Consider the following 15,783-nt stretch of genomic DNA (forward strand, 5'->3'; position numbering starts at 1 on the left):
CTTCGGGATCCGGGTCGTCGCCGGTCGACCTCACAAACTCCCCGGCCCCACGGGTGTCACCCCCGGCGCCCCTTGTGGACGCCGTCCTCAAAGTTCCCTTCGGTCCAACTCTGAGATTTTTATTTCCATGAGGAGGCCCCATCTATTGAACCTGTTCTACAGGAGATGGGAGACTAGGGAGATTGGGATGGGTCTGCTGACCCTCTGGCAGAGGAATGCCAGTCTCAAGAGGACTGGACATATGAACTTGGGGAGGCCAGTGGTATTGACACTTTGCCAGACACTGGATTTGTCTCCCCTCCCACCGTGGCTACGGAGGAGGGGGCTGCTTACAGTGTAGTGTTGACGAGGGCAGCCAAGGCCTTGTGCCTTGAGCTCCCCGTCGCGGCCGTGAGGACTAACCTCCTCACTGAGGTCCTTAAACCGCAGGCAAGCTCCAGTGAGCCACTGCTGCTGTTTAATGGGGCCTTGTGTGACGTTCTTGTGGGCACTTGGTCCAAGCCCGCCTCAGGTCCGCCTGTGGATAGGAACGTGGCCAGACGCTGCCGCCCGGCTCCGGGCGACCCATGCTTTTTGTCCACCCATCCCACCCCCGAGAGCCTGGTCATCCAGGCCTCTACTTCCCAGACAGCATTCCCGACGGCCCCGCCCGATCGGGAATCCAAGAGGTATGAACAGTTCGGGAAGAAGGTGTTCTCGTCCCTGAGTTTGGGACTGCGGTCTGTCAATACCGCATGCCTCTTGGGCCGCTACACCCACACCCTGTGGGATACGGTCGCGGACGTGCTGCCACAATGCCCGGAGGGGGTCAGGGCTAAACTCGCCCAAGCCCTTGCGGAGGGGTCAGGATGCAGCGCGATATTCCATCCGGTGTGGGCTGGATACCACGGACTCACTGGACAGGGCGAAGGCAACGACGGTGGCGGTTCGACGCCACGCCTGGTTTAGGACCGCCAACTTTTCAGCCGATGTCCAGTCCACTCTTCTGGACATGCCGTTCGATGGCAGTCTCCTCTTTGGCGACAAGGCAGACCATGCGCTTGAGCGTTTCAAGGACTCCAGGGCTACGGCCAAGTCCTTGGGCCTCTCGGCCCCACGCCAGCAATCGGGTGCCTTTCGTTCCTTTCGTGGCCACGGCCTTTCGTGGTTCCTTTCGTCCCCACACAAGCTGCCAGCCACGCACCGCAGAATGTTCAGCAGCGCGGTGGTGGCCGTGGAAACCGCCGTAACGGCGGTCGGGGAAAGCGGCGAGGCCAGTCCACACCTCCCTCCGCAGCACCTGTCGCAAAACCTTCCTAGTCCGTGTTTTCAGGCCCATGTGACGCCAGTGGGTGGCAGGGTTCGCCATCACCTCTTCCACTGGCGCAATGTCACGTCGAACGGATGTGTGCTGCAAATTGTCTGAAGGGGCTACTCCCGCCCCTTCGAGGCAACCCCTCCAGCCATGCCACCGCAGTGCCACCGAGTATCGGGGGATCATTTGTGACTTGCTGTAGGAGGAAGTTACGGCCCTCTTAACCAAGGGGGCCATCAAGCGCGGGGCCAGAAGTAGGGTGTGGTTGCTACTCCCACTACTTTCTGGTACCCAAGAAGGGCAAAGGGGGCCTCTGCCCTATCTTGGACCTACGGAACGTCAACGGCTTCCTCCGGAAGGAGAAGTTCAAAATGCTGACACTAGCTCAGGTCCTAGCTGCCCTGGACCCAGAAGACTGGATGGTAGCGTTGGACTTGCAGGACGCTTATTTCAACATCCCCGTCCTGCCGGCCCACCGGCGCTACCTGTGGTTCACGGTTGGCCACGAGCACTTTCAATTTACCATGCTCCCCTTCGGCCTTACCAGCGCCCCACAGGTGTTCACGAAGGTGATGGCGGTGGTCGCAGCTCATCTGCGCAGGTTAGGGGTTTCAGTCTTCCCCTACCTAGACGACTGGTTGTTGAAGGCGGGCCCGCCCCAGACAGTCGTCAGCCACCTCCAGACGGCGGCATACCTCCTGCATCAGCTGGGGTTCTCCATCAATGTGCCAAAGTCACACCTGTGCCCCTCTCAGAAGCTCCTCTTCATCGGAGTGGTTCTCGACTCGGCGCAGTTTCGGGTTTATCCTCCCGAACAGCGGGTCCAAGATATTCAGGCTACGATTCCACTCTTTCAGCCTTCATCCCGGGTATCAGTCAGGTTGACGCTGCGGCTTCTGGGGCTGATGGCCTCCTGCATCCTTCTGGTGCATCTCGCTCGGTGGCGGATGCGGGCTCTGCAGTGGGACCTGAAGTTTCAGTGGGCCCAGCATCAGGGCAACCTTTCCGACCATGTCCTGATCTCGGAGAGCACTGCGAGACAGCTGCAGTGGTGGCTCACGGACCGTGATTGGGTCATTGGCAGATCCCTCTCCCTTCCCCAGCAGGAGCACGTAGTTGTGACGGACGCGTCCCTCCAGGGCTGGGGAGGCCATATGGGAGAGGCGGAGATCAGAGGCCTCTGGTCTCCGGCGGAGTCCCGGCACCATATCAACCTCTTGGAGCTGCGGGCGATTCGTCTAGCACTGAAGGCATTCATCCTCTGTCCGGGGGAGTGTAGTGCAGGTGTTCACGGACAACACCACCGCCATGTGGTACTGCAACAAACAGGGCGGGGTGGGGTCGTGGACCCTTTGCCAGGAGGCTCTGCGCCTCTGGCAGTGGCTGGAACAGCAGGGCGTGACCCTGGTGGTTCAACACCTGGCAGGTTCTCTGAACACCAGGGCGGACGAACTCAGCCGTCGGTGCATGATGGATCACGAATGGCGTCTAAACTCGGACGTGGCGCAAGGCCTTTTTCAGCAATGGGGAGAGCCTTGGTTAGATCTATTCGCCACCGAAGAGAACGCGCAATGTCATCAGTTCTGCGCGTTGGAATTTTCAAGGCGGCACTCGCTCGGAGACGCTTTTCGTCGCGAGTGGAGTTGCGGTCGGTTGTACGCCTTTCCGCCTATACCACTTCTGCCCAGAGTGCTGAAGAAGATCAAGCGCGACCGGGCCCAAGTCATCCTTGTGGCTCCGGACTGGGCACGAAGGTACTGGTATCCAGAGCTACTCGGTCTGTCAGTCGATCCCCCGGTTCGTCTGCCTCTTCAGGAGGACCTTCTGTCGCAGCAGCAGGGGACGGTCCTCCACCCGAACCTGTCCAGTCTCCACCTCCATGCTTGGAGATTGAGCGGCGACAGTTGAGGCCATTTGACTTGCCTCCTGAAGTCTGTAATGTCATTCTGGCAGCCAGGCTTCCCTCCACTAAGTCTGTATACGCCTGCAGGTGGAACAGATTTGTGGCATGGTGCACAGCAAAGGCTGTGGATCCTCTTGCTGCCCCTCTTTCGGAGGTTCTTCTCTTCCTTCTTTCTCTTGCCCAGCAGGGCTCTGCTCTGGGCACTATCAAGGGCTACCTTTCTGCCCTTTCAGCCTTTCTAAGGCTGCCTGATCAACCTTCTTTGTTCAAGTCCCCTATTGTAAGTCGGTTCCTGAAGGGCATCACACACACTTTCCCTCCTGTTCCGTTTGTGATGCCTCAGTGGGACTTGAACCTTGTTCTTGCGTTTCTGATGTGCGCTCCCTTTGAGCCACTTCACAACTGTCCTCTTCGTCTTCTTACCTTGAAGACTGCCTTCCTGGTTGCCATCACCTCTGCCAGGAGAGTGAGTGAGCTCCAGGCTCTTTCTTGTACTCTTCCTTTCCTTTCTGTCTATCCGGACAAGGTTGTGTTACGTACAAACCCATCTTTCCTGCCCAAGGTTGTCACGGCCTTCCATATCGGGCAGTCTATCACCTTGCCCACCTTCTTTCTGCCACTGCATCCCTCTAAAGAGGAAGAGCGGCTCCACCGTCTGGACCCAAAACGTGCGCTTTCATTCTACGTGGATCGCACACGCCAGTTCCGGGTGGATGACCAACTCTTTGTTGGTTACGTGGGCGCTAAGAAGGGGAAAGCGGTGCACAAGCGGACCATCTCGCGGTGGATCATCCTGTGTATCCAGACATGTTACTCCTTGGCTAAAAAGGAGCCCCCTGTTAGGTTGCGGGCTCATTCCACCCGGGCCACGGCTACTACAACTGCCCTGGGCCGGGGGGTGCCCTTGCAGGACATTTGCCAGGCAGCTACGTGGGCCTCGCTGCACACGTTTGCAAGACACTACTGTCTGGACAGTCAAGTCCGGAGGCATGGCTTCTTTGGCCGTTCCGTCCTCCAGGACTTTCTGGTGTGATTATTGGTTCGCAGACCCACCACCGGGGTTGGTATTGCTGGGGTATCTATTCTAAGGTAAGGAATCTATCACTAACGTGTCTCTTTCAGATGCACAAGTTACTACTTGTGTAACGATATATCTGTCTGTAAGAGACATTAGTTAGTGATAGATTCCTTACCGCCCACCCATCCTCCCCGTTCTGCGAACCGATATCTAGGGTTAAGGTCATCCCCTTTCTGGGCCCTAGTTTCATGGCACCTGTGTTGGTTCTATCATGGCTCTGCGTATCTGGCGCGGAAAAGCTGTGTATCAGAACTGACGTCAGCGCACATGGGCGGCGTCTAGTACTCCGACAACGTCATTCCGGCGCCAACGATGACTGACGCGGAGCCGCCTGCCGGCACGCAGGGTTATTGCTATGCAAAATTTTCCGGATCCAGTCTGATGCCTGGGGATATTCTAGGGTAAGGAATCTATCACTAACTAATGTCTCTTACAGATAGATCGTTACACAAGTAGTAACTTGTGCTTCACGCATCCTGCGATGGCAGTCTACATGCAGTTTTTTGTCGGTCCCTTTGGGTGGCATAATACATACTGCAGCCCATAGGGACCCTCTTTGGTACCAATGCCCTGGGTGCAAGGGGGTACCATTTACTAGGGGCTTATGGAGTGCTAAAGTCTTTGCCAATCGGGTTACTCTTAGACATCCACCTTTTAAGAGAACTAGCACTGGGGGGCCTTGTTAGCAGGGGCCCAGTGCACTTTCAGTCAAAAAGCATCCGTACTAGGGCAAAAAGTGGGGGTGACATGTCAAAAAGAGCACTTCCTACAGATGGGAATGATTTAAGCATGTACATTTCTTGTAACTGACACTATTTTTAGTGGTACCAAGTACTGCTTGTTTGCATCTGTTCAAGTAATTGTGCAACGGTTTATTGCATTTTCTGCTTTATCAATTCCTCGTGTTAGATATTTAGTGCTGGATGAAGCAGATCGCATGCTTGATATGGGGTTTGAACCTCAGATTCGTCGCATTGTTGAACAGGACACCATGCCACCAAAGGGAGTTCGCCACACTATGATGTTTAGTGCTACTTTTCCTAAGGAAATACAGGTGAGTGTTGTATTTGAGCTTTTCATGAACATTGTGTCCATTAAATCCTTTACTGACTGAGTTTTTCCTCTCCAGATACTTGCTAGGGACTTTCTCGATGAATACATTTTTCTGGCTGTTGGCAGAGTGGGTTCCACCTCTGAAAATATTACACAAAAAGTTGTGTGGGTTGAAGAGTCAGACAAGCGATCATTTTTGCTGGATCTCCTGAATGCAACAGGTAACTAATTCTGTAGTGATCGCAAACTGTCATGTTTGCTATTTGTATCGTGCATGCTGCTACTAATATGGCCCCAGGAGCTTTACAATCCTTGTCTATGTTGCAATAAAGAACTTGCTTGCATGGCTCGCTGTGTATGTTTGCTATGACCTATGTGTGACCTGTGACGAAGGACTGGACGGTTGCTCCATGTAGGAAAATGAGTGTTCGAGGCATATGAGCTGTAGATCTGCAACTTCTGCTTGTCCCCGAAACACAACAAGAACGACTGCGACACTTGTCGATCGGAAAGGATGCTTTAGGCTCGAAGCCACGAGATTCAACACCACAGCAGCTCCTCACCCGACATCTTCAGCGAAGATTCCAACACTGAAAATTAAGCTCAAGGAGCTGAAGAAGACCTAACTTGAAAGAAGAGGTGCTGGTTAGTCCGGGTCTGCATACCGTGAGTAAAGATACCCTTTTGCCCCCTCAACATAAAAGAAAGGCTCCGGTCTGACCTCGGGCCAAGGTCGTCACAAAGTTTCCAACTCCCCACCCTTGGCCCTGGCTCAAACACAAAGGGAAGCCTTCCGGCTCGGACTGACTCCACTTCGTCATCGAAACACAAGTCCACACGTGTTTGTCACAATACCACTGTTGCCCAAGATTCCACCTTCGACGCCCAAAGGCTTGGAGCCGAAACCTTTGACGCCAAAACCCGCACATACTCTCTAAAGAGCCTTGTCCCGATGCCCTGCCTTCGGATCGAAACAAAAAACTGGTGTTCAACTCTGGCGCCGGACATATTCATGCCACTTAAATAAAAACAACAAAAAACAAGATTGACCTACCAGGGTACTACCACATTCCTCTCTAGAGTGTGGGTACTAAACCTTCTTCCCCTTATATTCCACCTCCTTCTCACTGATCCCAACTTGCTCAACACACCATCAAATTCACCACCACTTTCACCTGACCCACAGGATGATTGGGGTTCAGAATAGGCTGCAGGACAATGACTCTTAAAAGGAGTTCGAGGCATGTGGGCTGCTAAATTCATATCTTAGCATTAGATCGCTGCCTAGTGTTGGGTCCGGATGATCGCACATTGTTGTCCTGGAAGAGTCTTCGAAGTATCCTGAGATAGGTGGCTCCTCCCCTGGACTACAGTGCGCATGGGCATCGGCTCCATCCCCAGATTGTTTTTTTCCGCCATTGGGTTCGGATGCGGTCTCGACGTCTCTCTGTCGGAACCGAGAAAAACTAACTTTTTAAGGCCAAAAGGCCTTGTTTTCATAGCGTCGGTATTGTTTGCGCACGGTCTCGAGTTCTTCCGTGTCTTGGAGTCGGAATCAGCGGAGTGCTTACGCTCTTCGGACATCGAGGCCTTTCTCATCGCGACACGACTGCAACTTTACAGCATGGAGCGGAGTCCGTTTCAGCTCTGTCCGCTCTGTGGGTCCAAATACCCACATATAGATCTGCACCCGGTCTGTAACAAATGCCTTTCGCCAGACCATGACGACGGCAACTGCAGGGCCTGCGCGAAGTTCAGGTCCAAGAAAACACTCAAGATTCGGCGCGCGGTGCGCCTTGAAGCCAGACAAGCGGCCCCGGATCCAGAAAACATCTTCGGCGACCAAGAAGACGAAGACCAGAGTCATCATCTTCAAATCTCCCCGCCCGAGACGGAGGTCGAGGCAGATCCGGAAGACGGAGACGGAGTCGCGGGTCAAGGCCTTGAATACATCGAAGAGGTAGGGGACGTCTAAGAGGTTTATGGGGCCGCGGAAGATAGCTCAGGGGACGAGCTATGCCCCGAAGGTTACAAAGATCACGATCGGGTCACGGGATCGCCTGTCGGCCTTACCCTAGACCCCGTACCGCAAGCCACGGCCCCGCCTTCCGGCCCGGCCACGGACAAACTTGCTGGGCAGGCCGTATCGAAACCGAAACCTACGGTATCGACTACACCTAAAATGGCCGACCCGAAACCGTAACTTATGGATTCGAGCACACCTAAGATGGCGGCCGTACCACAGAAAACGACCAAACCCGCTGCTTCATCGACTCCGTCGACCTCCGGTCCACAGAAGTCGAAGAAATCTGTCGATTCCACAGTGTCAAAATCGACGCCGGAGGAGGGATCCTCTAAAAAGGGTGGTCGGCACGGGTCAACCGCTGCGGCGCCGTCAAAGCCCGCAAAAGCCAGCGAAACGCGTGGTGGAGACGGAGCCGACAAAGTCTCACGGATCGAAGGCTGGTACATCTGCGCATCGGTCCAAGGACTCTGGGTCGGCGGCTGCGGCATCATCGTCAAAGACTCAGAAGGGACACCAGGACGTCGGATCCGAGGGCAAGGTCAAGACCTCGTCGGCGCCAAAGGCCACTGCAAGTGACACGTCCCCCATTGCCTCTTCACTGCAGAGAATCAGGGAGAAGGCCTCGGCTACGTCGGCTCCGATTCCATCGCCACAGAAGCCGATGGACATTCCGGTGAAGCCTGCGGGTAAACTTCTCTTCCTTCTGCCGCCAAAAGAGGCGCCGAAGGCCTTTTCAACGAAATCGACGCCAAAGAAGTCGGATTCTTCAATGGCAGGGGCACTTTCAAGTCGGGTACTCGACTCAGAAGAGGATTCGGAGCGTTTTATCGACGCAGACACGGGCAAATTGACCCTTTAAAAGAGGAGGATCACTTCACAGCCAGTGGACTCCTATGTCATCCCCCTCAAGAAGAAAAGGCTTCCTCAGGACGCTTCAGGCCTCATGGAACCCATCCAGCCTCCTCCAAGAAGGAGCCCAACTCCTTCCCCAGAACAATCTGAGGGTGAGGGATATAATGAAGATGACCAGTACACTTTCCCCATCAATGAACCAGATGCACAGCCGGATTCATATGATGACATTGGTGACCAAGGCACCCAGGATGTGGGGCAAGACCCACAGCCTGACCCACAGCCTTTCAGTGCACGTGCATCCCCAACTGAAGATTCAGCAGGTTTTCATGCACTCCTTGAAAGGGCAGCTGCTAATCATGATGTGGACATGCATGCTGACCCAGTAGAAGAAGACTTTCTATTTGACACTTTTTCAGTCTCTGAAAGGACAGTAAAGACACTGCCTATGCTCAAGGGGCTCCTCAAACATGCTGCGGACATCTTTAAAGAACCTACCAGGGCGAGAGTGGTCAATCCACGTATTGAAAAAAAGTACAGACCAGCACCTGCACACCCTGCATACATTCGGGGACAGTTGCCGCTGGACTCCCTGGTGGTCGCAAATGCCCGCAAAAGGGCCAACTCCCAAACAACGGGTCAAGCTCCTCCCCCGGATAAGGAGTCCAAAGTGCTAGAGGCAGGGGGCAAAAGAGTAGCTGCACAGGCTGCCAACTTTTGGCGTATTGCAAATACACAGGCACTCTTGGCACGTTATGATAGGGCGCATTACGACACCCTAGAGCGAGTTTTAGAACACCTGCCTTCGCAGTTTCAAGAGGGCACCAAACTGCTTATAGAAGAGGGAAAACTGATCTCCAACGCGGCCATAAAGTGTGCACTTGATGCCGCAGACACAGCAGCTAGGGCCATTAACACTAGCGTCATGCTGAGACGACAGGCGTGGCTCCGCATATCGGGGTTTAAACCTGACATACAAACAACCATACTTAATCAGCCAGTCAATCCTGATAGACTGTTTGGTCCAGATGTTGACACCACCCTTGAAAAGATAAAAAAAAACACCGAAACTGCTAAGTCTATGGGGGCACTACAATCACAACAGTTTCGGGGCAATAATTTTCGTCGCTCAGGTGCACGTGGAGTCACCAGAGGACAGATGGGTCAACAGTCACAATTCTCTAGAGGTGGAGCACAATCCTCGTACCCCAAACAGAACAAGGGGGGTTACCGAGGAAACGGCACCAGAGGACGCGGCAGAGGGAACAACAACTCCCGCTCCTCTGCCCCAAGCAAACAGTGACTCTCTGTCACTGCCCCCGACCACTTAACACCTGTCGGGGGGAAACTGCAGCAGTTCCTGCCCGTCTGGAGAAACATCACCACAGACAGGTGGGTGCGACAACTTGTACAGTACGGTTATTGTCTAGAGTTAAGATCCACTCCACCCAACATTCCACCAAGGCAACGGCCTATGTCCGCAGAGCACTTGCACTTATTGCAGCAGGAGGTAGTGGTGATGCTGCAAAAAGGCGCAATCGAGCTCGTGCCAGTGGAGGAGGAAGGCACAGGGGTGTATTCCCTGTACTTCCTTATTCCAAAGAAGGACGGATCTCTCAGACCCATTCTAGATCTATGTCCCCTCAACCTGTATATACTGTCAGAACATTTCCATATGCTCACACTGCAACAGATTCTTCCCTTGTTAAACCAGGGGGACTTCTTAGCAACCTTAGACCTCAAGGATGCTTATTTCCACATACCACTACACCCGTCCCACAGAAAATACCTCAGGTTCACTATCCAAGGCAAACATTATCAGTTCAAGGTCCTACCCTTCGGAGTCACCACAGCCCCAAGAGTGTTTACCAAGTGTCTGGCGACAGTAGCGGCGCACCTCAGGAGGCAGGGCATCCACGTCTACCCCTACCTGGACGACTGGCTCGTTCAAGCCAAGTCGGAACAACAGTGCGCCGCGGACATGTTGACTACCATTCACCTCCTTCACAATCTAGGTTTCTCGTTGAACTACCCAAAGTCGCACCTTCAGCCGGCACATGTCCGGCAGTTTCTAGGCGCGACGATCAATACCCTGACGGCCGTGGCTCAACCAAACCAAGTCAGGATAGACAGCATGCAGTCTCTAATCCAGAAATTCAGACCACAACACTCACTTCCAGCAAGAGTGTTCATGCAGTTGATAGGCATGATGGCTTCCTGCATCTTCATAGTCCCTCACGCACGGCTACATATGCGCCCGCTCCAGGAGTGCTTAGCAAATCAGTGGACACAGGCTCAAGGACAATTAACAGACCTAGTGTTGGTTACCAGTCGGGCATACGACTCTCTGCATTGGTGGACTCCACACAACCTTTGCAAGGGCCGACTGTTCCAGGAGCCAGTGCCACAGATTACCCTGACAACGGACACATCTCTCCAGGGATGGGGAGCTCATCTGCTCACTTACACAGTGCAGGGACTATGGACGACGCAGCAACAGAAGATGCACATCAACTATCTGGAACTGATGGCAATCTTCATGGCACTCAAGTCCTTCATTGTACATCTGTGCAACAAGGTAGTGTTAGTCCGGACGGACAACATGACCGCGATGTACTACATTCAGAAGCAGGGGGGCACCCACTCGCCACAGCTGTCTCATCTGGCTCAGGGCATGTGGCGGTGGGCCATTCAGAGGAACATCTTCCTCATGGCAGAACACCTCCCGGGCAAGGACAATCAGATGGCGGATCTGCTCAGCAGACACAGCCATCAAATGCACGAGTGGGAGTTACACCCATCTGTACTCCACCCGTACTTCCAGCAGTGGGGTCATCCGGAGATAGACCTGTTTGCAACAAAGGAAAACGCAAAATGCCAACACTTTGCCGCCAGGTTCCCTCACCCACAGTCGCAGGGGAATGCGATATGGATGAACTGGTCAGGCAAATTTGCGTACGCTTTTCCGCCAGCCCCTCTGATACCGCTGGTGGCAAGAAAGCTAAGGCAGCACGCGATGATTCTCATCCTGGTTGCTCCAACGTGGGCGCGCCAAGCATGGTACACCACGTTCCTCGAACTCTCAGTGGTGCCGCATCAAAGACTGCGCCTCACGCCCAGACTTTTGACGCAGAACCATGGAGAAATTCAGCATCCAGATCCGCAACAGCTCAACCTAGCGATCTGGCTCCTGAAGTCCTAGAGTTCGGATACCTTAACCTACCTCCAGAATGCATGAACATCATCAAGGAGGCAAGGAAGCCAACTACCAGAGCATGCTATGCTGCAAAATGAAACGTTTTGTCATTTACTGTACAGCCAATGACATCAACCCGCTAGATGCATCTATCCCTAACATCATTTGTTATCTGCTACATCTGTACAAGTGCAATCTAGCGTTCACTTCTATTCGGATACATCTATCCGCCATCGCAGCATATCTTCAGAATAGGCAGCATCTCTGTCTTCAGGGTGCCTGCCATTAAAGCTTTCCTTGAAGGTCTGAAACGAGTCATTCCCCCAAGAACACCGCCAGCTCCGGTGTGGAACCTCAATGTGGTCCTCACCAGGCTGATGGGACCACCATTTGAACCACTGCACTCGTGTGAACTCCAGTTCCTAACGTGGAAAGTGGCTTTCCTAATTGCTATTACGTCACTGAGGCGTGTTAGTGAGCTGCAAGCGCTCACAATCCAAGAGCCATTCATTCAGATTCATCCAAATAGGGTAGTGCTACGTACTAACCCCAAATTCCTTCCGAAGGTGGTGTCACAGTTTCATCTCAACCAAACTATTGACTTACCGGCATTCTTCCAAAACCCACAAACAGTGGCGGAGAGAATGCTCCATACGTTAGACGCACGGAGGGCGTTGATGTACTACATAGACAGAACACAACACTTTAGGAAAACAAAACAACTTTTTGTTGCCTTCTCACCACAACACAAAGGCAACCCTATTTCCAAAGCAGGAATAGCCAGGTGGATTGTTAAGTGCATCCAAATATGTTATCAAAAGGCCAAGCGCACTTGAACGATACCCCCAAGGGCGCACTCCACACGCAAATTGGGGGCATCCATGGCTTTCCTAGGGAACATTCCTTTAGAGGATATTTGCAAAGCAGCCACGTGGGTTACACCACATACCTTTACAAAACACTACTGTGTTGATGTGCATTCCAAGCAGCAAGCTGCTGTAGGACAGGCTGTTCTCCAGACACTTTTTCAGGTTTCTGCAGCTGGCACGGGCAACCGCCGCTGATGGAGGGACTGCTATGTATTCTATGCTAAGATATGAATTTAGCAGCCCACATGCCTCGAACTGAATATGCTACTTACCAGTATGCATCTGTTCTTGGCATGTAAGGCTGCTAACATTCATATGACAAGGAGCATCTCTTTGGCCCAGCTGTTGATACCTCGCTGGAGAAGATGAAAAAGGCCACTGAGGTAGCAAAGTGCATGGGAGCTTTGCAGTTACCTGCCAATAGGGATTTCTTTCGCCGCTCATTTTATAGGGGTGGTTAAAAAAACTGTCCGCTTAAAATCCCTCGTCCTCCTTCAAGGGCAACAGCCAATCCCCCTCTTTAAGAGGTTATTACAAAGTAGGTTTTCTAGGAAACTATGGTAAGGGAAGAAGCAGAAGCAACTCTACACGCACTTCCCCTGCAAACAAACAGTAACTTCCTTCCAATATTCCCCCGATCATGCCACCCCTATCGGACGTCTCTCCCAATTCCTACCTGTCTGGAATTCAATCACCTCAGACAAGTGGGTACAACAAACTATCCAATATGGTTACTGCCTGGAGCTTACAGACACTCCCCCAAATATTCTTCCAAGATCACATGCAATGTCACCAGAGCATCTCACCCTCCAGGTTGTCTGTCTTTGAAAAATGCTTTAGAGCCAGCCCCGTTACAATACCAGGGTAATGTGTGTTCGAGGCATGTGGGCTGCTGAATTCATATCTATAGCATAGATCGCCGCCTAGTGTTGGGTCCGGATGATTGCACATTGTTGTCCTGGAAGAGTCTTCGAAGTATCACGAGATAGGTGGCTCCTCCCCTGGACTACAGTGCGCATGGGCATTGACTCCATCCCCAGATTGTTTTTTTCCGCCATTGGGTTCGGATGTGATTTCGACAACTCCTGTTCGGAATAGTTATAGAACATTTTCAAGGCCTAAAGGCCTTCTTCGAACCGTCGGTATTGTTTGCGTTCGGTGCCCGACTTTATTCCAACTAGTCGAGTCGGATATCCGGGGAGTCGTGTGACTCTTCGGTGATCGAGGCCCAGTCAACGCAGCAAGACTTCGACGGCATGGAACGGAGTCTGTTCAAGAACTGTCCCGTGTGTGGTTCCAAGTACCCACACATTGACGTCCATCCTGTGTGCAACAAGTGCCTGTCGCCGGACCACGACGAGGCCAACTGTATGGCCTGTTCCAGGTTTCAATCGAAGCAAACGATCAGGATGCGGCGCGTGGCGTGCCTCGAGGCCCAGCGATCGGCTCCAGCACCGGTGGACATCTTAGACGACGCGGAAGCGGACGAACAAGAGCTTCAACTGCAGATTTCACCTCCATCGGGGGTGGTCGAGTCCGACTACGAAGCGGACGTTGAAGGCCAAGACCTAGAGGAAGTCGGCGATGAGGTAGGGGACGATGACTAAGTGTGAGAAGTTGGCCTGATGTGCAGTGTTCACTATTCTAGTGATCACTATATATCAGTCCAAACAACCCTTATTGATGATTGGTTGTAAGTCAACCTTATAGACCAGCTATCCTAGTAGCATGGATACGAGCAGTCTAAGGCTAAGACTCTAGAGGGCGTGTTAAGCCAGCTGTTTTACCATCACATTACCCCTTGAACACCCAGTGAAAGGACACCACACAAGTGTTATGAAAATAAACAATGTATTTATTAGAATCACAACAACCCTGTACTCTTTATGAGGACAGGGTGCTAAGCACACAACAAAACTCTTACGAAAATACTTAAGTTAGCACGTTATACACAAATGCCCGAGGGGCACGAAAAAACATATACTTTAAAAGTGGAATGCGAAATTACTAGCAGGTAAGTACAGTACTAATAGGCTTTGGAATCGCTAGGACTTGGCTATAGAATCGTTAGATTACTTCTAGGAGACCTAGGGGACTCGGGTGCAGAGTGTGCACTCTCACGCGGGATGCGGGACAAAGTCTATGGAAGCTAGCAAAGTTAAAGTTAGTGTTTACGGGCGAACCCGACCTGGTAGGAAGAAAACGACAGTGGATCCTGACCCTTGGATAGTGAGGCTATGCTGGGGCACCGAAATGCCGAAGTTACCTAGCCCAGGGGCTGCAGCTGCATAGGTCTCAAAAGACGTCGGGAATCCTCGTTGCCGGACCAGGAGCCTGGAAGAAAGATGCTGGCAGGCGACCAGTGAAGATAGTTCGAGTTGATCCAAGCCTGGATCTGGAAGATGGATGACACCTGAAAGCAGAGGGGACCAAGTTCGTGACTACTAGCCAGTAGTCAGTGGGCACCAGGAGGGCACCGGATGGTAGTCACCTCGACTAGGTGAGTGGGCGACGCTGGCTCTGCAGATCTCACGGACCAGGAGGCGTTGTCGGCGACCAGGATGGAGAGGCGAGCTGTCCCACGATGGATGAAGCTGTCGGCGTCGAAGTTACCCAGGATTGGGCAACAAGCCTTGGCTAATTCAAGCCCACGCGGTGGACTCAAAATGGCGTCTTGAGTGGACCAGGAGGGTCCGGGGTGCTCCTCTTCGGAAAGGGAGCAAGGGCCAGTCTGGAGCAACCAGACCAGCAGCAGTGATGTCGTCGGGCGTCGTTCAGAAGGCCACAAGCCAGCGGGCTAGTAGCCAAACAACGCGGTGAGCAGCAAAAAGCAGAAGGGCCCCACGCAGATCGTGGAGATGCTGGGAGGCTGCACTTCGGTGCTGGAGCTGCTCAGGGTCGGGGCTTCTCGGACCCCAAAGCACTCACCAGGAAATTACTCGGCGGGCTTGCTGTGCAGAAGTCGTGCAGTCTTGAAGATGGCCGGTCCCTCGAGGTCTCGTCGCACCCACGGTTCTCAGCTTGGCTGTAGAGGTGGGTAGAGGTCAGAGGTGCCAGGGAAGCCGGTTCTCGTCGAGCTGGGGCAGTCGGATTCCGGAGGAAGGACTTGCAGCAGACCGCAGTGTTCTTTAGATGGTGCCTGCGGATGCAGGGTGACTACTCCTTAGTCACAAGGGAGAAATCTTAGGAAGAAGTCTTGAGTTCCTTTCGTGGAAAGTAGTTTCAGGATTCAAAGATGATCTGATTTGGAAGGGGGCCAGTTCCTACCTTTATCCTGTAAAAAGGGGCTGGCACGCGACTAAGTCCTGCCCTAGGGGTGGGACTAGGAGGGGGGTGGTTACACCCACTTCCTTGGCGGGCTTTTCCCCAGCACAGGGTCTGGAGTGACCCTGGAACTGGTTCCAGCCAGCCTATGCACAGTGAGCACCGGGGTGCCACGTGCAGTCACCTTCCTCTAAAGCCCTGCCTACCTACAATACACAAAACCCTGTCTGGGACGGTGCTGGCACCGC

General features: G+C 53.1%; 1 protein-coding gene across 1 annotated transcript in view; it reads left to right on the top strand.

The window, feature by feature from the left end:
* The window catches only part of DDX3X (DEAD-box helicase 3 X-linked), a 514,014-nt gene that overhangs the window by 380,301 nt on the left and 117,930 nt on the right, over positions 1-15,783 (top strand). The window contains exons 12-13 of the mRNA XM_078658293.1: positions 5,185-5,329; positions 5,405-5,549. Coding sequence (XP_078514419.1) covers positions 5,185-5,329; positions 5,405-5,549 — 290 coding nt within the window. The remainder of the gene's footprint in view (positions 1-5,184; positions 5,330-5,404; positions 5,550-15,783) is intronic.

Source organism: Lissotriton helveticus, chromosome 8 (assembly GCF_964261635.1).
Source record: "Lissotriton helveticus chromosome 8, aLisHel1.1, whole genome shotgun sequence".
NCBI lineage: Eukaryota > Metazoa > Chordata > Amphibia > Caudata > Salamandridae > Lissotriton > Lissotriton helveticus.